The sequence below is a fragment of the Lonchura striata genome, chromosome 7 (genome assembly GCF_050655825.1).
Source record: "Lonchura striata isolate lonStrDom1 chromosome 7, ASM5065582v1, whole genome shotgun sequence".
Classification (NCBI taxonomy): domain Eukaryota; kingdom Metazoa; phylum Chordata; class Aves; order Passeriformes; family Estrildidae; genus Lonchura; species Lonchura striata.
In genome coordinates, this window is record NC_140709.1 from 5,624,427 (window position 1) to 5,647,369 (window position 22,943).

At 40.0% G+C, this 22,943-nt stretch overlaps 1 protein-coding gene and 1 long non-coding RNA gene across 10 annotated transcripts in view; one reads left to right on the plus strand and one right to left on the minus strand.

Moving 5' to 3' along the window:
- The window catches only part of LOC110480621 (von Willebrand factor D and EGF domain-containing protein), a 186,957-nt gene that overhangs the window by 122,759 nt on the left and 41,255 nt on the right, over positions 1-22,943 (plus strand). For both annotated transcript variants that reach the window (XM_085584840.1, XM_085584839.1), the window contains 3 exons: positions 12,435-13,289; positions 21,019-21,114; positions 21,884-21,979. In XM_085584840.1, the coding sequence (XP_085440966.1) occupies positions 12,435-13,289; positions 21,019-21,114; positions 21,884-21,979 (1,047 nt within the window). The remainder of the gene's footprint in view (positions 1-12,434; positions 13,290-21,018; positions 21,115-21,883; positions 21,980-22,943) is intronic.
- Positions 1-22,943, minus strand: part of LOC146766874 (uncharacterized) — a 203,249-nt gene that overhangs the window by 41,474 nt on the left and 138,832 nt on the right. For all 8 annotated transcript variants that reach the window (XR_014956677.1, XR_014956676.1, XR_014956680.1 and 5 more), the window contains 2 exons: positions 2,791-2,884; positions 2,576-2,648 (listed from right to left, as the gene is read on the minus strand). This is a non-coding gene — a long non-coding RNA (uncharacterized LOC146766874). The remainder of the gene's footprint in view (positions 1-2,575; positions 2,649-2,790; positions 2,885-22,943) is intronic.

The following is a 22,943-nucleotide window of genomic DNA, read 5'->3' on the forward strand; positions in this document are numbered from 1 at the left end:
TGGTACAGTAAATCAGGCACACTTACACTGTGCTTACATAAACATTAACCAATAAATTTATCTGTGTTCTAGAAAGGGAATGCAGAGTGAAGCTGCCATTTGCTGTGATTCATACCTGTCATATACAACTCCAGGCAAAGATTTAAGAAATATCACAGGTATCAGGACCTGAAACAAGCACATTCTTCCTTCAAAATAGAGCTGTATATCAGAGGCAGGGGGATTGTTTTACATTTTTCTCTTGAATATGCAAACTGAGCCAGGACTTCATGCTTTAAATGATGCCAGCTTGAGCACTTCAGGAAAGGAATGAAGAGGAATTATTTTTTTCGTTCCAACAGAAGCTTATATTCACTCCTGTGAATTATATCACAACACAAGCAAAGAGAATCTTGTGCCTCAAGGTTAAATGAGAGTAGTCATTTGTTTTAATACTTAGAAATGGAAGCAATTGTTGCAGCTTTATGAGTGTCCTAATTTATGGCCAAAATGATGGGTTTAACTTTGCTTCCCATGTGCTTTGCCGGTAGAAGCAGAAGTATTGTATAGCATTGATGATTAAAAGATATCAGACAAAAAAAGAATTAACTCTCAATTAAATTTATGTACAGTTGTGGATTATGATTATTGTGAAATCCTCCCTGTTGTAATAATAGCTTCTCTCCCTTGTAACTTATGCCATCAGTCTTCAAATGAAACAGAACAAATCCTCTTCAGCTTGCTACAGTGCTCGTGAAGGTACTGAGATTATGTGCCACTTCTTTCCAACTCAAGTAATTTTAATCTAAAAATACTCCAGCTAATCCCTATTTTGTACTTTTATTGGCTGCTTTTGACGTGAAATTATACTCAATTGCAGTGATTTAAGGATTAAAGGATAAGTATTTCTTCATACTGAAACACAAAAATTACCCAACTGCCTTTGTAGGCTGCTGAGGAGAAAAATATTCCAGAGGAAAATGGTTTGCTAAGTCAGTGTTTGATGAGCTGCACCCAAAAAGACCTTCAATTTTGATTTATAATCAACAAAGTACCATTTCCTCAGCATTGATATGTGATGGGTATTCATCTCTTGAAGTACTTGACTTACTGCAAACTATGTAACTCTAAAAATAAGTTTCGGAGCTACATTTATCAGTTCTAAAAATGCAGGGCCTCATTCTGTTCTCACTTACATATTTTACCTGGCCTATATCTGTAGTTTGTATCACTTTAAACCAACAAGACTTGGTTGCACTTTTTCCTGAAGTACATCAGAACAGTCTTAAGGAAAAGCCAGTATGGAATTTCACATATAAAGGGAAGTAAATTTATTTTTTTTAAACAGATTCTCCTATCAGAAACAAAAAGCTGTTCCTGTCCCTTTCAGACCCATAAAGTAGGTATCCTACATTTATTTAAAAATTTACTAGTAAGGTCAAAAGTCCCTTAAGTCTGCTGGCATTGCAATAAAGAGGAAAGCCTGAGGAATTTAAATCTGTCCAGGCTTCCCTGGGCACATTTCACTTTTGTATAAAATATCTGTTGCTTTTTTGCTAGAAGAGGCAGATCCATTAAATCAAACCACCTAGTATCATTGGTCATATTCTTGGCACAAAGAAAATGAATGTACCCTAATGGGGGTGCTGGTGATGCTCCTGCACGCTGCAATATCAGTTCTCGCCAGGAGCTGTGGGTATTTCTCCAGACTGGTTTCATCACTCACAGTCACACAGATACCCATCTGTTTGCACTTTCTTTAGCAGGTTAGAGAGGTTGGTGTCATCACAAAAGGATTTATTTTTTAACTATTAGTAAATCAGCAATTTTACTGGACAAAGCAGTGCCACATCCATCAGCCATAAAAGATTGTTTGTTCAGAGCCTGCTCTTTCTGCCTCTCCTGGTTTAGGCAGCTGAAGATCAAGGGAGGGGGTGGTTTTGTGATCTCTGCTATCGAGTTCTGCTTTCCCTTTCAGAACACCCCTGCAAGATCTCCTGTCATAGCAGTTAATTCACAGTATTGTAGACATTTGGCACTTGCTATACTTTTGCATGTGCAGCTATTTGTTATGTTTACGTGCTCTGTGCTCCACACTCCTCCAGTGTCTGCACTGTGCATCTGAATTCACTTTGATTTTACATCAGAGAGACCTCTGTCACCTTCTCATTTGCACCACTGTCAGATCAACATCAAGGTGTGTATTTAAAAGGAGAATAAAACATTTTGAAGTAAAAGAAGGTGTGTGTCTTTAAACAGATAGTGCTCAGTCAAACACCAGAGGAACATGTTAACCTTAAGTTTTGCATTCTTACATTTTAACTTGGAAATCACTTCTGTCATTATTAGCACTCATCATTAATAGTGATTAATCCATGAAAAATAAATCTCTCCAGTAAGAGCTTTGGTCGCTAACCCAAAGTTTCATGTCTGGAGATAACTGCAGGAGTAGGGACTTCTTACTGCCTGGAACCAATCAAATTATTTTGTTTCAAGGGATGACCAAAGAATGTAATAGATTCCTTTCATCTTTTATCTAACAGAATTGATGAATTTGCATTAAAAAGATCAAGGCCCAGATTCCAGTCTCACTTACCCCAGTGTAAATCATCATAAGTGACTCCACTGAACAAGCAACTTTACCTAATGGACTGAGCTGAGCACAGCTCCTGGAAGACACAAAAAGCCCCTGTTAAGGCAGGCACATCACACACAGGACTTTTAAATCCGAGATCTGTGTGTACCAATAGGGGTAGACAAAAGGCAAGCACTGTTCAGCATTCAGAGAGTGCTTTGCAAAGAGGAACTAACCCATCCTGACATGGTTTATGCAGCGAGTTACACGGCCCACGTGAAGGCAGGGATGGAGATGCTGCAGCCATCAGCTCTGAAGTTGCCTGAGATCCTGTAAACACAAAACAGAAACACTAAACACACAGCAAAGGATACTCTGATCTGCCTCTGTGTGGTAAGAACTCTCAGCTCTGCCTGTGGGCTCCAAAACTGGGAAGCATTGAATGTCAATGGCTTCCAGCTCCTTGCTCTGACTCAGGCCATGGAAAGTGCCCACAGTTCATCCTCAGAATCATGGTGAGAGCTGCTGCTCCTTTTCAGAAACACAGTTTCAGTGTTTCAGGACCAAAATGTACATTTTTTTTCAGATGGACCAGTTATGATGTCAAGATGTCTCCTTCGAGGGGTATGTGATGAAATGGCAACTGGAGTGGGGTTAGAAATGCCACACAAAGACATTCCATATAAATTTAGTCTTATGAAAGAATCAGTTTTGCAAATGGCATACCAATAATCTTCAAATGAGGCCTGGATCAGCCTGGCATTTTGGACATAAGCTCTGACCCTTTCCTGCCCTCTGAGTCTGTAATTGCCACTGGAAATCCACTCCTGTACTTGTCAGGACAGAAAGGGAATCAGAGAGAGTCTTTCTGATGTCTTTCTTCTCCTTAAGGATGCCTCATAAAATATTAAGTATTTTCAGAAAAATATCAAAAGACCTGTACAGTGTATGCCGTGACCCAAACATGACAACCAAAGTAGACACAGTGGGAAGATAATTTAAAAGATAAATGGTCTCCAGCTTCACTGATCCATACACTCTGTCAATCCAGAACTTGTTAAGTGCTTCCAATACAGATGATATATTTAGGAAATGATGTAGCTCAGCAATAGAAGACCAATGAAGCCCAAGCCATAAAACCACTAGGGAAGAGGACTCAGCTATATGCCATGAATAATATTTACATTCAATCAGAATATCAAGTACAGATTACATTTCTCTCCTACCAAGAATGTGCCACCTTTTGCTTAAGCAATCACTGGGCCATCATGACTTTTAAGTGATAATAACAACTCAGTCTCCAACAAATAATCTACACAGGATACAGGCTCAGTAGTTTTTTACATTGACAGAGCAGAGCAAGATTATCTTCTCTTAGAATTTCCAGGCTCATTTAATCATCCAGCTATAATAGCACACAGCTTTTAAAAGGAGCCAACCCTGTTTGCACAAATTTGACAAGATTGCTGTTTTGTTAAAGGCACTTAAAGGCCCCTTTGGAACTGGAAGTAACTCAAACTGGACCAATATCCTGGCCCCATTAAAGCAACACAAGAGTCTTTCCACTAAGGGATAAAGCAAAGAAGGATTTGAAGAGAAAGGACTCGGAAGCAACACAAAACACAACACAATACAGGGTTTAAACAAAAATAGGTGTGAAACATACACACTTACCATGGTCAGAACAAATTTTACCACCAGTTCCTAAACATCTTGCTGGTTTTGAACAGGTATATAAAGGTATAGTAGGACTTCACAAGATTTTCTTGCAGAACCAGGGGATGTCCACTGCCAAATCATGTGAATTTTACCCCAAATATTACACACCACATGAATAGGTTTGGTTCACTCCTGAAGGCATACAGCAGCAGCCTATTGCCAACACAAGGCAACTGATCCTCTGGGATGGAGGAGAAAATCATTGCCCATGTTGATAATATGTTAAATTTAGAATTTCAGAGAATCAGAATAACAATATTGGAAGGGACCTCAAAGATATCTGGTGCAACCTTTGTTTTCTCAAAGGGAACTAGCTAAGTTCCTCTGTGCCTTACCATCTAAAATCTTATTATTGTAATTCTTTGTCTTTTTCTTTCTAAGTTGGGAAGAAAGTATAGGTACTTTTCAACCTACTTAGTTGAAATTGTGGAGAATTCCATAAAAGCATGATTTCACTGAGAGTATTTATACATGCTTACATGATTTTTAAATAGATTCATTACTGGTTCCCAGTAAGGCATAGTTCACTTTGTGTCTTGGCTTTCATATGTAAAATAACTCAATTTTTATATGTTTACAGCCCAAAACAATATAATTATTGTTTTAGACCATTTATTTCTTGAGTTGAATAAAGGAATTTTAGTAATTTATTCTTTACTATTTCTTTGCTGAAATACTTTGAAGTATTTCAGCTATTTTTTCTTTGAAGAAATATTATGGCTTTTCTTTTGAAGAAATGAACTTTCTTTATAATCTATTATTACTCCTCTAAAGGGTTCTACATAGATATTTCAGAATATTAGGCACTGATGCTTCAGAAATGATCTGCCTTAATTTAGCCTATTTTGTATATATCTATCAACCTGTTCATGCCATGAGAGAGTCTGAAGACCCATCAGGCATCATCAGATAAGAACACAGTTTCTATTAATTTTTCCATCTATCTCAGTTCTGAGAAGTAAAATATACTGTCAATTCTTGAATAGAAAATATAATTTGGTTCCATGAACTCTCTCTTAACACCACCTTTGTAGCTGCTGGAATAATGCAGTTCCAAGCTCCAATAATTGGAGGAGGCAGAACACAAAAGAGGAGGGGTAAAAGTTCAGAACTGAAAGATGGACAAGGGACAAGGAAAGGAAGGGTGATAAATCAGCACGAGGGGATTAAGTGGGAGATCCAGGGTGTATTTTGAAGTGCAGCCACACTTCTCTTCCTGTTTTCTTGGCTGGGAATTCAGAGGAAAGCACAGGAAGAGCCCTTCTGAAAGCAGCAGCAGAGAAGGGGTTAGACCCAAGGAAGCACGGAAGGAGATCTGGCAACAAACAGTGAGAGGAGCACGGCTCCTGTGCCAGGGGTGAGAGCACATCAAACCTTCTGAGATTTTCCAACCCACTTGAGGGAAGTTTTCAATTAAATCTTGAAATAAAATGGAAGGTAAAAGAAGTGTTTGAGAAAATATTGTTTATAAAAACATAGCAGGTTTATAAACCTCCATAGGCAATCCAAAAAATAAAAAGATACTGATAAAGAAAATTGTTGGTGGAGAAGGGAAAAAAAAAAATCCTTGTGTGGGGAGCATGCTCATATCTTTGCAATCAGTAATTCTTACACCATTTTAAAAATGTTGTCTCTGGTGATGCTGATGGTAAAATTTGTATTGAAAACATACAGGAAAAAAAGCACAAAAGAAATAAAGAAAACCCCCCAACAAATAGTCTGAAAATAAAGAGCTCAAAATACATTATTTTCCTCAAAGACCCATTTTTCTCTCATTGTGTTAATCACCTTCCTGCATTTTGCCTGTATATGATGTCCTGTTCTAAAAATCTTACTTGGAAAGTAGATCCACATAAGAGGGGGAAATGTAATGTATTAGGATCAATTTCATATTTAAAGCTGTTTTATCAGTTTCAGACCAGAGTGTCATACTAGGACTCCAGCTCATAGCCTAATAGTATTCTTATCTACCCAGGAGGCCAAAAAAGGAGCTGATCGTTTAAATCTGTAAGAAATCTGGCTTTAATGAATACAAACTAAGGCAGTAGTAGTGCCCCAAACTCTTTGTTCTTCTTAGTTTTTTCTGTCATGTAATCTTCATAATTACTCTTTAATTAATCCCCACAATATCTTAAACATCATGAAAGGTGTTTTTTTTTTTTTGTTTCTTAAACTCTAAATCACAAGGCTTTCTATTGAAAAAGTTTTACAAATAGAAAAATATTCCTTGTTAAAAAAGAGCTATACCTTAGCAAAATCTTTCTAACAATTGTTTTGTATTTGTCCAGTATGAAAGGGGTAATCTTTATGTATTCCTTGGCACATCTTGGATAAGACTGAAAACTTTGTCAAGCAGTCAGTAATATCATTTGTATCTTCATGAACTGTTTCTTTCCTGGCCAGCCATCTCAGAATCCCCATTTTCATTAAAGACAGCAGTTAATGAATTGAGATGTCAATTATATTGTTCTGAAAACCCTGAAGAAAATGAGCTGCACAGTGATGCAAAAATGATAAATGACTTTTCATGTGACATAAGCAAACTCACTACGTCACACTCAGGTAATATTTTCTTGCATACTCACATAGGTTTGCAACATCCCAGACCTGGAAAAGGATCTCCTTGATAGCAGAGTCTAGACCCCCTCCCATTTGTGGGAATCATTTACTCTGAACACAGAAAGACTCCTAAACAAGGTTTACTGGGTGAGCTGGCTGAAGATCTCAGGTTTTCTCCTCCCCAAAAGTGTTGTGCTAAAACAGAATAATTTTGTACTTCATTGACACAAGGCAAATTTGCCTTGCAAATGACTGGTGTTAGAGAATTGTGCATGTGCAGCTGCAGCCACGTTGGCAAACAGAGTCTGGAGCAGAGGAGTTGTTATAATCAGAAGTGGCTGAGTGATGCAGAGTCCACAAACTATTCCCTGCTGCTCATGATTTTGGTAGGTGAAGGGGAAGAAAATTGCTCACCAGACAGCAACATCAGCGACACAATCTCATTTTCTATCAGGCTGAAAGAGCTCAGGGATAGTGAACTAGATGTTCACCTTTTAATTTCATCATTAAAGCATCAAGTGAGTAAATTTGCCCATCACAGAAGTGGTGGTTTGAGACAAGGACTGAATAATCCTGTACAGATGGAGAGAGAGTCGTGTGGCTGCTCTGCTCTGTGCTGAGCTGTGTGGATGTGAGGCACATCATATTTGACTTTCCACCTTTTTACAATAAAAAATATGTAAAGAAGCATTAGATCAAAAATTAAGCTCCTGTCTAAAATTACATTAAAAGCCCAATCAAAATGAGCCTTTGAAATGCTTTTGTTGAAAAAAAAAAAAATTCCTGGAAGTAAACTCTTTTTAAACTTGGGAGGTTGAAGCTGTATTTCACTTAAAGGTGGTGAGGAATTATTCTGGTAGTTACTGCTTGTGATTGTACAAGAGATAGGGTGACTGGGAATTCCACCCAGCATCTAATATGGGGAACTTCTGGATGCTTAAGAGGAAGGAAGGGAGAATCAAAACTATGTTACTGAATATTTAGGAGAGGGAAGACATTAGAGTATCACTGGATGACAAAACAAGATATGTAGGAATTAAACACACTCTTAAGTAGAAAAGAAAGTAATGCCAGAATATAATAATATAAAAAAGGAAACTAAGAGTTGATGAAAAAAAACCAGACTTTCCCTGGAGCATCCTATTGACAGCTATTCTTTTTCCCCTTTTCTCACTCAGTAAATACAGAAACAAATATTAACAGGGAACCATACAGAGGGAAATGGGAATATCCTTAGCACTCTAGTAACAAGACTTCTTAGACCAGTGTAATTTTTCTGTTCTCTCTTGACATTTTAAATAAGATTTATGTGCTGGTAGATGTCTCAAATTTTAAATGATGACCCACACAGTGTAATATGTCAAAAGAGCATTTCTCTGCCAACATTCTTCTGAATGAGAAATGGGCTGGACAGCAGGTACTACTAAATGTTAATAGCTCTAAAACTACACAAATTGTAAATTTATTGAATTGCGTTAATAATGAATCCTTAAACTGTTCACAGAATTCCAAAGGAGTTGTAGCTCGAGCAGAATTAAAGGTGCCCATAACCCTCTGAAGTGACAGGCAGAAGTGGCCACACCAGAGGAGTTTAAGGAGAAGGAACCAGTCTGAAGAGCAGACTGGTTTGGGCATTTTATTAGATTAAAAGAGAAGCACTTGAGATTTCATGGTGATGCTCAAGTCATTACATAAGTAAAAGGTTACACTCATATTTAAAACCCAAAAGGAAAGTTTTTAACCCTAAAAGCTACAAAGAGAAGCGTGGCAATGGAAAGGTGATAAATACTGATATCTGCAGGCAGTTAAGTGTTTGAAGTGCCAGCTGCCAGTTTTGGTCAGGATGGGGCTGTCTCCAAGGCACGTGCCTTGGGAAGAACAGTGTCAAGTCAAAGCCCAGCAAAGATGTGAGGGAACAGCACCAGGGAATGTGGCAACCAACCTTGTGCACTGCTTCACTGGGAGCAGAAATAGTTGAGGTCAGAAAGGGACATGGCTGCTCTTCATTCAAGCCTGGATCTGGTCTTTTTTTGAAAGATTGTAAATGTAAAAAAAAAAAAAAACAACAACAACAACAAAAAAAACACCTCCAAACAAACAAACCATAAACTCAGAAAAGAAAAAATATATTGGATTTCTTTTCTGTTTCAGAATGTTGATATCTCACCCTGGGTTTAAGAGATGTCAAGTACCTTCTCTGTGAATGGCTGTTTTCACCAGCTGAAGTGGTCATTTTTATTCCCTTGGCAGTGATCTGGATCCTACAGATTTGCTGTGCCTTAGCAACACGGTGATGGCACTGGGGAACCAGGGACAGCCTGTGACAGCTCTGATTTGTGAAATCCCAGTGTGAGACCCTGGGAGAACCAGAGGCTGGAGGGTCACAGGCTGGGGGACTCCTGCACCACCTGGGTGGGAAGTTCCCTGGTGTCCAGTTGGATGAAGGATGTTAAACCTGGCTCTCAGAAATTTGCTGTCTGTCACTCTTGCTGTAGTGTTTCCCAGAGGGGGACAGCAGAGGAATCTGTGTTTTTGGGACCTGATCCATACAGGAATGATGCTCACTTATAGTGCATAAATAGAGCAGAGGTGCTGCCATGCCCAGCTGGAGCAGAGCAGCAACATCTCAGTCTCTCATCTACTTCTGTGAAAAATAAACTCAGTTGTTCCACTGCCGCCCGTTTCCCCATTTGTATGGGCAGAAATACTGACAGGTAGTGAAAATCTGGGTTTGTTCCATCGTATAACCTTGAGCACTTCACCTTGTGGGGTTTTTGTGGTGATTTCACCCAGTCCAATATGCAATCACGTGCTGGCATAGAAGGCAAAAACAGATTCACACAATCACAGTTTGCATTGATAATGGCTTACACATTTGAAGATATTGATCAACAGCAAGGAAAATAAATTGAAGTAATGCAGGATTTGAGAAAGCTGCTGACTACAGACAATTGAGTCTGCATTCTTTTGGTTTGCATTCTTTGTTTTAGCTTATTTAGATACTTGGAAGGCTGAAGAAAGAAATTTTCAGGTATTCCAGAAAAAAATCTATCATGTTCTTATGTAAACTAAATTGCACACCATCAATACAAGCAAAAATCTGAAACAGTGAGAGGACACTCTGGTCAACACCCTTGAATGACACCAATATCTTCTGAAGTTTAGTCACCTTGCAGACTGGCTGAGAAACCTTTATCAGTATATATATCTTAATTAATGACCAACAAAAATGTGCCACTACTCTTCAGTGATAGCATTGGAGATGTAAAAATTACCTTATCACAGAAATACTCCAAAAATATGCTCCCCCATATAGGGAAAGATGAAGTTTATTTGAAGGATGGGTATCTCACCTCTATTATCTGCTAAAGAAATAAAAGATTTCCCTTTCTCAGGTAGTCAGTCTGATCCCCTTACTAGTTACTCAAATTTAATTGGGAGGAAAACCCATTTAATTATGACACAGTGGAAGGAGCTCAAAGCTATAATCAGGGCTCATTTTGGAAATTTGTCAGAGAGGTCATTCAGCCCTTCACTGTCATTCCTGTTGATTTCTGGTCCCTGAATCAAATTTTCTAAGGGCTATAATGATCATCTATTACTGATAATTTTCTGTGGAGATATTTCTTTCCTCTTTCTCTCATTCATACATTTTTAAAAATCCTTTGACTTCTCCTATTCTCACATGCTCTTTTTGCTGATGTCCTCCTGCTTCATCATCTCTGTTCTTCCATTCTGTGTCCCTCCTCATTCAGCAGCCTTACTTTGGATACTGAAATCCACGTATTTGCCTTCTGCTCCACTAAATACCACGTATTTACCTGCTGATGGCCACAGCTCAATCCAGCGCCATTGTAAATCTCCAAAACATTTTGCTTCAGGGCAATAGCAACTCATCAGCTGCCAGCAGAATGACACTATTTATCAGCCAAATAAACACTGCTTTGGCTGCCAGGATTTGTTTTGGTCCAGTCAATGCCCTAACTTTCATCTGACCCTTGCCAAGCATCTGAATCTCTTTCTTTGCTAACTACGGTTAAGTTCTCCATCAACGGGAGTTTTTAGAAAGTGATTAATATTTATATTAAAAAGAAAGAGGTGCATCCTGCATGGGGTTAACCCCAGAACCAAGCAAGGATTGTTGTTCAGGATCCAATATATTCCATATCCTACAGAGCGAGCATGCCAGAACCGGTTAAAAATAGCCTCTTCCATTCATTAGCGTCAGCAGATGGCCATTAATCTTCCTGAAAGTATTGATTCAAACTACTCGTCTCCACTTTCAAGGCCCTTCACAGAGTCCCCTCTGCCCATCTATCATCCCTCCTTACACAGCTGAAAAGGTGGCTGGCTTTGGGACAAGTGGGTGACAGAAACAAACCGGCCGCTCCCTTGCGCGCTGCCCCTGACGCCTGCAGGGAGCTGCACACAGCACCAGCAAAGCTCAGACATTTGTCTCCTTTAAAAGCTTTCCTAAAACTTCCCTTTAGGAAGCATTCCAGAGTCACCCACTGGCATGATGGCACTGGAGCCTCTCCAAGGCACGCTCTTGCCAAGGGCCGTGTTGGCACTGTGTGTTTCTCCACCTCCAGCGTCTGTCTGTGCCAAACTCTGGTGTTCTGTCTCCTTGACTCGAAGAGCTGGAGTGTAAACTCTCTGAGTTGTGCCCTCAGAGCATTTCCCAGCACAGCATTGCACTACAGGCAGATAATAAGAAGCAAATCCTGGCTCAGGAGGTCAAGAACTGGAAGATTCACTACGAAAAATAGTGCACAGTACCTAAACCTCCTGGACTAGTGTAAGCCAAAATTAGTAAAGCAGCACGGCAAGTTTTTGCTTGGCTGCAATTTAACCCGTGCTTGAAACCAGGGTCCTCATAAGACAGGAAAGCTAGACAGGACAAACACACATCGAACCAATATGGTTAATCCAACGTTCTCCGTTTATTATAGAAAAGATGGCAGTTTATATACACTTCTATATAGTTTACAGTTTACAAAGGCACTCTCATTGGCAAGCGAACATTGTTTGTCTTTGTCTTAAGGTGATCTAAACCTCACACTATAAACCTGTACTACTTCACACCCGGACAGCCCAGTGCTCCCCATCACACCTGAATACAATTTCTAACTGCGCCACAAACTCTTAATTTCTAACTGTGTCACAGGCTGAGGGCCTCACAAGGCCCAGATCTGAGGCCTAGACTGGAGTAGCTCAAATCTCATTCCAGACATAAATCATGTCCTCTCTCTCTCTCAGAAATTCTGCAATACGTGCATTTCAGCCCAGTGCTGCAAGTCAAATAATGCCTGGCCTTCCCTGAGACTTGCTACCAAAATATATTTCATGTGGTTCATGAATGCCACCCTTTGAGAGTCATCAGTGCAGTTCCTTGTGTATCAGTGCTGGTGTCACCCACAGCAGACAGCCCCATGTAATTTCTAAGCCAGTTGGCATAAACCTACCTGAATTATCTGATAATTAACTCTTTTACTTCTAGAACTGATGTTCTGTTGTTTGCTCCAAACCCAAGGGTTCACTGTGGTTCCTTTCAATTCTAGACCAGCAAATGTAGCTAATATTTATCTTCCTTCTGCCCTAGTTTCAAGATCTTTCCAAAGCCATGTGGACTTTCCTGGAAGAAACATTGAAGATGCTAGAGGCTCTCACCAAGAAGATGCATCCAAGACATCAAGAAATGTATTTCCCCTTCTTTCTCAACCCCAAGTTCCAAGACAAGATATTACATTCCTTTTGGAAAGAAACCCCACAGCCATTCACACTCCATCCCTTACAATGGAAAGGGAGACTTCCCAGGCTCTGATGTCACCAGAAAAACAACATGACATGGAGTTCACAGCACCTGAGAAACAACATTTCCTTGAGAAAAGTGGCACGCCCACACACCTTCTGCATGAGGAGCCAGAGCCCAGAGCCCCAGGTGTCAGTGTGACCTCCCACCCTGCTCTCCGTGTTAGGCAGCACAAAGAAGCTTCAGCATGGACTGTTCCTCCTCATCCCAACACAAATCCAGGTTCATTCCCTGCAAGCTCACAGACTCATTCCAGGCATGGTTATTCTCCCAGGAGATGGCCCGGTCGGGTCTCAGTCTTGAGGAACAAACCAGCCCAGGGTTTCCCAGCAGAGCAGCCCAGAGCATCTCTGGGCACGCATGGGCTGGGCCCTTCCTGGGATGCTGCATCCCGGAGCGCTGCTGCCCCAGCAGGGTTTGCTCCTGGAGCAAGGCTCCCAGCTCCCAGCACAGCAGCCAGGAAGGTGCTCAGCAGAGCAAGGGCTGCTCTGGAGCTGCCAGGAACCAGCAGTGGGCTGCAGCACAAAGGGCTGTGTGCTGACCTGCCGTGCTTCACCGGAGTGCAGTGCGAGCCAGCTGGAGATGGGGAGTTTCAATGTGGTCCTTGTCCCCCTGGGTACAGAGGTGATGGAATTACGTGTGAAGGTAAGGCAGAAAGTCCTCTTTAAAATTTTCTAATAGCTCCAAATCTAATAATTCTCCAAAGTAAAAATTGGTTTTTATTATAAATTTGGATATTTTTGTGGCTGGGACCATTCCATTTTCAAAAGCAATTATATTTCGAAATAATAAATAAAACCTATAGCTTTTAAGCTGCTCTTTCTGCTTACAAAAATGACATATTTATTTGATACCATCTAATCTATTAAACCCAAGGACTGATTGTGATCTTTCTTAATACCAGATTGATTCTACTAAAGTCATCACATTCAAAACCATATAAAATTTCTGTGAGAAAGAGTAAAATTGATTCTGCTTCTCTATACAGCACATTCTAGGAAAAATTAATTTTTTAATATCTTAAAAATTACCTGTAAATATCTATCTAATATCTCAAATATGAAACTGAACTTGTCATCTGAAATGTATAGCACCAGAAGGTTTTCACAGTATATTGAGTTATTTATTAGGCACCTGAGAATCCCTCCCTAAAACCATAGGATTATATACTTTGCTGAAGCAATGAATTCCCTGACTTTGCCATCATTAATCACACCTTTTGCTGACATCCCTCTGAGAAGTTGATATCTTAACTGGCCTTCCACCACACAAAGCAAAAGTATTTGTAAAATTCATTCCCCCCTTTCTCGTCTGGTCTCTCATTCCTCATGCACAGAGCAGGGGGGTCTCAGCCATGATGTAATGGGAAGGACCTTGCAGGGATTCCTTGCTGTAAGCCAGGCTTTGTAGGGGTGTGAAGCCCCCAGCACTGCTGCAGCTCTCTGAGCTCAGAGCACTGTTGGAGATACAGAACAAGATGTACAAGAAAAGGTTTCTGTAATCTTGAGCACTTCATTTTTTTTCCTTTCTGCACCTTTCTGAAATGCTGCTCCTAAAGAATTCTTTAGAGTCACATAGCACAACAGAGGTTGTCTTTAACTTCTGTTTTATACCTAGAGATGGAAAAGCACCAAACAGGTTCTGGTATTGGGAAGCTCAAAGCAAGTCTGGCCACAGAGAGGCCTCTCCTCAAAGACCACTCCCATGTACATAAGAATATTTACAGTCTGGACACAAGGCTGCTGTGTGTTTAGCAGACACATCAGTATAGCCCTTAAAACATAAATCTACCTTAAAATGTAAATCTGTCTCTGCCTTTTACTTGTGAGATGTTTCCCTCAGTTATTGGTATTACTGAAAATCTCCCTGGAGAGTCCTTAGGATGAAATACTTTATTACCAACATCATTCTGCATCTTGAGCCTTGATGACACGATGAACAAACATCCCCTTTTTTGTCTCTTGTCACCACCATGACACCTGACTCAATAATTAACCTGTCCCGTCCCTTCTCTTCTCCACCCTGAGCCCCCTGCACACCTGCACTGGAGCAGAGCCAGTGCTGTGAACAGCACCCATTGTACCTCCAGCCGTGGATGTCTCTTCCCATGGCAGATGAAAGTGATTCATCATGACAAACGAGGTTGAAAAATGAGGGTAATTTCTTGGATTAAGGCCTGTCACAACCTCAGCCATCAGCACCTTGAGATGCCCACACTGCACCAACTCTCCTCAAGACAGCAGTGTCCTCTGAGAATGGGAGGCACAATATTGGAGAAAAAAAATCAAAGTTTAGATGAGTCTAACATTTGCAAAATCTCCAGGCTTCAACATAACATCCTTGGCAAGCAAGCAAAAATGTCAGGAGACTCAGACTCTATTGATAGTTGTCACCATCTTATTTCATATCAAAATTCAACAATATAAAAGAACCAGCCCGCTGATAGCAAGTTTTAATACCTTTGGATCTTGAGGGGATGTGACCTTTGTTTAATAAGAATGTCTGAAAATAATCTAAAATGAGAATTACTTCACCAATTGGTATGTATGCTGTGATAGAATACAATTCACTTTTTTCCAAATGTGCAGATTCAAAACCAGGTTTGGAGGACTAGTAGGAAAAAAACATCAGCATAAGCAGCATCCTGAAAACTAATTTCTTTCCTAAAGTATATCATAACACATTTTATATCTTTAATATTATTATCCCTCTGGACAAGCCACTCAGTCTTTCTGTCACAGTTCAGCTGGAATTCCTCTCCTTCTGCACTGAGGGTCACAGACACACAGGACCACAGGATGGAAGAGACCCCTGGAGACCATCAGGTGTAACCTCCTACCCTCTCTTGGAAGAACACAGCTAAATGTCAGTGTGTTTAGCTCATATTCAGACATCTGAGATATTTTCAGAGTATTTCAGCAATTTCCATTTGGATCACTCCCTTCACTGCTGACATCTGCGTTGCCTGTCAGAAGCAGAACCCTGCTTTTGCTCTCCTGCTTTGGTGTAATAAGAATTACAGATTATTTTCCTTCTGTCAGCATCTACATACTCTGCAGGTGAGGGGAGATAAAACACTTCCTTGAGGCTCTGCAGCTCTTTCCCCTTCCTGCACAAAGGCAATAGGACTTTTTTTTTTTAGTAGCCAAATATTAAGACTTCACAGCCAAACAGGCCAGCTTGAAATCTTCATTTCAGAGCAGTGTTTTGGAGACAGTCAGCATCACCTACACAAAAATAAAAAATAAGTGGGGGAGTAAAGGCCTGCTGTAGTCCACTGGATTCTCCCACATTTTCTCTAGCAGAAAATGCTCTCTGGCATTTCTGGAGTAAGCTTAGCCAAGCATTCCTCTGGTGATGAGGGAGCTTGCTAAATAGCTAATTTTCACTCTGAGTGCTGCTTCCAAGGATATCTGCAGTAAAAACCAATGCATTGGTACAGTCTCCTTCTAGCAGTTTTTGGGACAGCACGAATCACCTGCCAAAGAGCACTGCAGGAGCATCAGAGCACAAACAGGGCTTTACACATTTCAGCTCCACGTGCCAGTTGAACAAAAACCTGGCACTGTAATAATGCAGAACAAGCCCAAACAGGATTGATATCCGATATCAGCCTTTCTGACATTTTGGATGTGTGACAAGTGGCACATGTGCTGCAGTGATTTGTAACACTTGGAGCTATCACTCTGAAATATTTGTTAGTCTTGGTAGTCACCCTAGAGCAGTTCCTTGTCATCCTGCCTCTGTTCCCACTCTACCAAGGTGCACAGGTTGAGTGCAACTTGCAAAGCTGTTGCATCTACTGGACAAGGAAAAGGGAAAAGTGCTGTCCTTTCCCTGGGCTCAGCTCGTTCCCCAGGGGCTGTGCACATGGCACTGCCTGAGAGCAGCTCTTGTACTCCTGGAGCTTCTTAGGGTGCCCTAAGGTGGAACATTGCCTTCCCATTTGATAACAGAATTGAACTGAATGAAAAATTCTGCTTTGGGTATCATTGTTGGGCTTCTTTCTGAGAGGCCTAGACCTGAAAACTGATGGAACATAAGGATTTAAACCATATTTCTCATCATCCTTTTTTTTTTGTTGTTGTTGTTGTTTCCCTGACTCCAACCTCCTTTGATAGGGAGTTTCTGGTCACTAAAACTGCACTATTAAAAAGTCAGCCTCCATTTAATAGAATACATTAAAAACATTTTGGATTAGGTTGACAGTTAAGGAGTGGTATCCTTCTGGTATTTCAGCTGTCATAAAAGACTCTCAGCACTCCTGTCAAAGATAAAGTTATAATATTTTAGAAAAATATTCTTAAGAAGGTGAACTGAGTAAAAATCTGGAATATTTAATTGGCTTTGTACAGTATTTTCAAAGAGAAGGAGATGTCTGGAACAATGGGAAGTCTAGAACAGTGGGAGTGATGTTTTCTGCTCAAGAGTTAAGAACACAGCATTGCCTTGACATTACAAAACCACTTTTCAAACCAAAAAATTTCAAAATACCAGAAGAGGTGGAGTAGTTGGGAAAGTATTGTGACTTCAGCATGTACAGCTGCATGAAATGAGCAAAAAATTTGATGGCTCAAGTTTTTTTTTTTTTTACATTTTGCACCCAAAAAGATCTACCATATCAAACCAAAATTCCTTTCCCTATCTCCAATAGCTGCCAACTGCATTTGTCTGGCAATATGTGGGAAAGGTAGAGGGATACTGTCTGGAACAGCTTCTCAGAAATTATGGTCACGTGCTCCAAAACACCAAGGTGATGCCTTGGAACTTGATCCTGTTCACTCTTTCCAGGTCACGTCTGATTTCACAGTTTTCTATCCTAAAGTCATATTTTTCTGAAGGACCTCATTATTCACTTGTTCTTTGCACAAAAGCTCTTCTATAACTTTGTTTATTTATCCCTGCATCTTTTTCTGCATCTTTTCCACTTCTACTGTAGCTTTTCTGAGCTGAGGGCTCAGACCTGCCCATGGTATTTAAGATGGAGCTCACCATGGATACAGGCCATAAGGAAGTCTGCTCCTTTCTTAACAATTCCTACCACTTTATTTGGGTTTTTTTGGCTGCAGATGACTACTCAGCTGACATTTCACAAAGGAAAATGCATTGGTACAACCTAGCCAGAGCTGGTGCCTGCATTTGTATTCCCAGTTTATTCAGTCAAGTTTCTCTTGTTAATATTCCAGTTGCTATGATGGACATTTCTCTCACAACAGGGCTCCCAGACTGCTGGACTATTTAAATGTGCAATAAGTTAATTTAATTGCAGTAACACATGGTTTAATCCTATGCTTCATTTCATTTATCTGTGTATCTTACATGCAAAAGAAACACTTCAATGCACAGCTTTCCAAAAGAAAAAACAACAACTGAGGAACTTTCCCTTTTTCCACTTCACCCTTGTGCTGAAAGCATTAAAACTTCATCTGCACATTTAGGAAGTTAGGTTAATGTATCTTTGAAAGGAAATGAATAATGTAGAATGAAACAAGGTGGACTATGCTCCCTTCAGTGAAGTCTGTCCTGATCTGACTTTGGTGCAAAATTCTAAGCAGGCAATGCTCTCACAGCTCCAAGCCTGGCTTTATTTGCACAGACCAGAGCCTCACGTGGGGATGGCACAGGGAGTTACTCACTGTGGGGATGCCAAGCAATAACTCTGTCCTGGAAGATATTTGCTGATTAGGCTACGGAAAATAAGGGAAACAACAGAGCATCTGGTATTCCTGAGTGCCCCTGAAGTTATTGCAGAGAAACTTATAAAAACTGTACGATCTCATTTTAATGGAAAATAGAAGTTTGGGGATATTTCCCAAAAAGCCTTTTCAAAGGAAACAATAATGCACTTCTCCATTTTCACCTCCAGATTTTAAATTGTAAACATAAACATACGTACACTTGACAGCAAGATTGACCATTTGCAGCAATGTTTTCCTCTTTGCTGTTATTTTTCCCAAATCACTTTATTTTATCCAAAACCACTTAATATAAAAACACCGCAATACCTTTCTAAAATTTAGCAAATGCTCTTGGAAAAAAGTATTCATTTCAGAAGATGAAAGATAGAAGTTTGGGAAAATAATTTGACATAAGCAGTATATTTCTATTACAGTGGGAAATGTTTTTTAAGTGAATATTACTCTTACTCTCACAGAGGAGCCAGTGTTCAGTTTTTATCTTTTGCTATTCACCAGTAATAGAATGTTTAAAACATTTTACTATCAAATGTCACCGTAAGAGCTAAATGTTTTAATATCCAAAATACCATGTTCTTTTCTGACAGTTCAGATGCATCTCAGAATGTGCAAAGGCCAGATGGAAAGTGTTCCATTCACATGGACACACTTGCTTTAAGTGCTACACGAACCACACTGAAATAAAGCGAAATACGCCTGAATGTCACCGTGCTTGGCACAGCACTTAGGCACCTGGAGGCTTTATGCAACCATCATCCTGCAGGAAAGGCAATCACATTTCATGGACTTTAAAAAGAGTGGTACATTTTCCTCCAGGTTTTGTACTCCCCTTACAAATAGGGGCAAAGAAATCACAATTCCAGGTTGCTCCAAACCCCATCCAACATGGCTTTGGACATTTCCAAGGATGGAGCAGCCACAACTTCTCTGGGCAACCTGTACCCATGCCCCATAATCTTCACAGCTAATAATTTCTTCCTAATACCTTATCTAAATCTATTTACTATTTAATTGTCCAGACAAAGATGAATTGGGTTTATCTCTTCTTTTTTTTTTTTCCCCACAGATATATATTTGGAATTTCAGCTAAGCACACATTGATTTGCAAATGCTCAACCTTATCCAATCAAAATTAAATTAATGACATTCTCAGCATATACAGTATGAATCTAAAATACACCTTGTAAGTTTTCTATTTTCAGGAAGGTCAAATCCTAAAGTTATATAATGAAGCATTGAAAATGTCATCATTAAATACTAAATCTATTTCTCAATGCTATTTGTGTCAAAGTGGTTTATTTAATAGCACTTATCACCTCCTTGGAGTTTGTCTTTTTTAATACAATTATAAAATGTGTGAGGGCATTTATTATTTTTTTTGGATGGCAAAGTTCATATTCCATGGCCTGGTGACAATCACAAGAGGCAACGAGGTCTTCAACACAATAACTGCATTTAAATTATGGGACTCCCCAAGAATTAGTCCTTCATTTAGCTTTCCATTTCCATAGCCCATTTTCCAGCTTTAAGAACAAAATGTGGTGCATTAAGGTTCTCTTCCCTCGTAACAATACTTAAAATGAAAGATGCTTTGTTTCAGGTCTCGTTAGCTTCATTTTGCTTTTTCCTTGGAATAACCTTGCTTAGCCTCATATCTTTCATAAAAGACAAAACTCTGCCAGTGAAGTGAGCCAAAGTACAACATTTTTCACTGTATTCACTTCCCACACACAAGGGAAGATATTTTTCATTCTGCTATGGGAGGCACCATTCTTTTTCCAGTAGCAGGAGATGCCTCTGGAACACATTTCTTGCTCTGCTCCCACCACAGAGTTTCTCCTTTGAGTGTCATCCCATCCTTTCTGTGATGATTTTTCCCTTCAGTGATCATCCTGTCCCTTCAGTGATCTTCCTCCTCCTCTTTTGAGTTTGTCATAAGCAATTACCAAAAGAATTCTCAGGTACCTGCCTTAGATCTTAGATTTAAGGGTCCAAAGTTTCCAGGCTCCCTATACAATAATGTTTTTAGATTCAAAATTATCAACATTTGAAAAACAAGCATGCCTTCAGCAAATAGGCTCTTTCAGGAGCTGCAGTCCTTTCTACACTTATCCTCTTCCTCCTGCAGAATTAAATTGCATACTGCAATAAGTCAAGAATTCTTTATGTAATTTGCTGCTTTGTCTGCAGAGCTCATGCTACTCATTAAATATTAACTTTTTTTGCTTAAATGTTTGCCATTTTGCTGACAAGTCCACACACAACTCTTTTCTATAAGAAGCACTTAATCTCTGCCTTATTGCAAGTTCTGACACCTGTTAAGGCTTCCTGACCATCCACAAGGCAAATTTGTAGAGAGGGATGGGCAAGGTCTTGAGTTGTAACTGCATTTGTACTTCATCCATCACTAGCCTTCAAAACATGTACTTTAAAATGTGCCTGCTCAGAAGTTAAATATGATTATGTTAAAACCATTCCCTTGCAGACTTCACACAGCTGCTCATTAGTGCTGGGTTGCTAATGGGATAGCTACTGCTATCCTGCAGTGTTTCCCTCAGCCAAATTACTCACTGGATTAATAAAATGGGATGGGAAAAGAAGTAACCTGTGCTGTGCTCACAACCACAGAGAATGTCGTGTTTGAACTGTATTTTTTTATTCCTGTTTCACTCTTGCAGCGCAGTGTGAGCCCCCGTGTGAGCATGGAGGAACGTGCCTGCCTCACAACACCTGCTCTTGTGCTTATGGATTTGTAGGGCCTCGGTGTGAAACAAGTATGTATGAACTCACTCAGGCTTTCTTCAGCACGTTTCAATTACCAGAAAATTCCAAGAGGGAAAAAAAAAAAAAAAAAAAAAAACACACAAAAGCCTTTTCTCCTTTTTTTCCCCCTATATTTCCCCTTAAAATAATAATTGAATACAAAGGATTCAAGTAATACAGTAGCTACAGAGTATATATTTACCAGCAGCGTTGTTGTATTATGTAAAATTATGCACATCTAAATCAACATTTTCTACGTAAAATTGCTTCTGGAAAAACAAACAAAAAAAAAGAATGAAAAAAAAGTGCATGTTATCTATAGTAATATTTATGAAATTTAAGATTGTGAGTGAACGCAGTAATGCTAATTTTGAGAACACAGAAAACCAGCCATACCTATTAGGAGTAATGCTACTCTGCAATACGACTTTAAAAAGAGGTTCAATACAGAAAATATCTAAAAATCAGCCTTCAAATCCTCCTATATCAGCAAAACACATGTACTTCCATAATTACAGACCTCGCTGCTTATTTAAATATCAGGTAGCCCTTGAGAGGAATATAATTTTACCTACGAAACTCAATAGCCAGAATACTTTAAAAGCAGAGAATTTTATGTGTATGGCTTCTAATAGAGAGAGCAAATCAAGGAAAGGGCTGGTTTCCACCCTCAGTTTATCTCCTGGACTAATGCTGTCGGTTATTGGCTGTAATAGGACAACTTTAGGATCTGCAGTGGGGTTAGTGATGAGCAATTTTGATTTTTTGTGTGTTTTGCAGTGGTGTGCAGCAGGCACTGTCACAACGGGGGGGTGTGTGTGTCACCAGATGAGTGCCAGTGCAGGCACGGGTGGAGCAGCCCCTCTTGTGAGACAGGTGAGTGCTTGGCAGTGCCTGATCCTGTGCCCAAAAGTGCCCAAAATCCCTCAGGTTCCCCCCCAGCTCAGTGCTCAGACTGGGAATTGCTACTTAAAGAACTAAAACCTAAGAAGAGGAGACTAAGAAAGAATTAATTAAGAAGAGGACACCAAGTACACGGCAAAACCTCAGAAAGTCCTGAGTAACTGTTCATAAATTTAGATGTTTATGTAGCTGTTCATAAGTTTAGATTTTTACCTAAATCTCAGAGTTTTATAGAGGGAATCTACAAACAAGATTCTTTTGCAGCTTTTTAAGTTTGTGTGATTCTGGAGCTAGTTCTTATCATGCTGCCAGAATTCACACTGCTCCTCCTGCCTGCATCCCTCCCTTGCAGAGCACCCACAGAAAGCATCCACAGGAGTGGGGGAGCTCAGGAAAAAGCCACCTCCACCCATCAGTACAAAATGACAAGGTGTGGACTGGAACTGGGTACTTCTTTCTAGCCAAGGCTCAAAGTTTTAAACAGACACAGCTCAGACCCCCCTCTCAGCATCAATTCCTAAAAAACTGGGGTGGGTATTTTCTCCAAAGGCACAGAAACTACAGCACTCACCTGGGACAAGGCATGTAAAATAGTGAAATATTAAAATATGAGAACTACCTGAATCAGTGCCAGACCTGAAGGCTCCAGAGGCAGTCTGCCTCTGCCACGGTGAATATTAAATGACTGAGACACCTTCAGCCTACATTACCTTTCCTGGAAGGTGAGAAATGTCATTTTAACCTCCATCTCCTGGAGATTGCTCTTCCTGTAAGTGTTAAAATGACATATCTACTGAGGAAACATAAATTAGCCCAGCTATGATCCACAGGAAATGACTGGGATCATCACTGCTATTCAGGTTCTCACTAGATCTGCTTTTTCTTCTCAAGGAGTTCTGCAATTTTATTTTGGGGTGGCTTTAAACAAAATCATTCC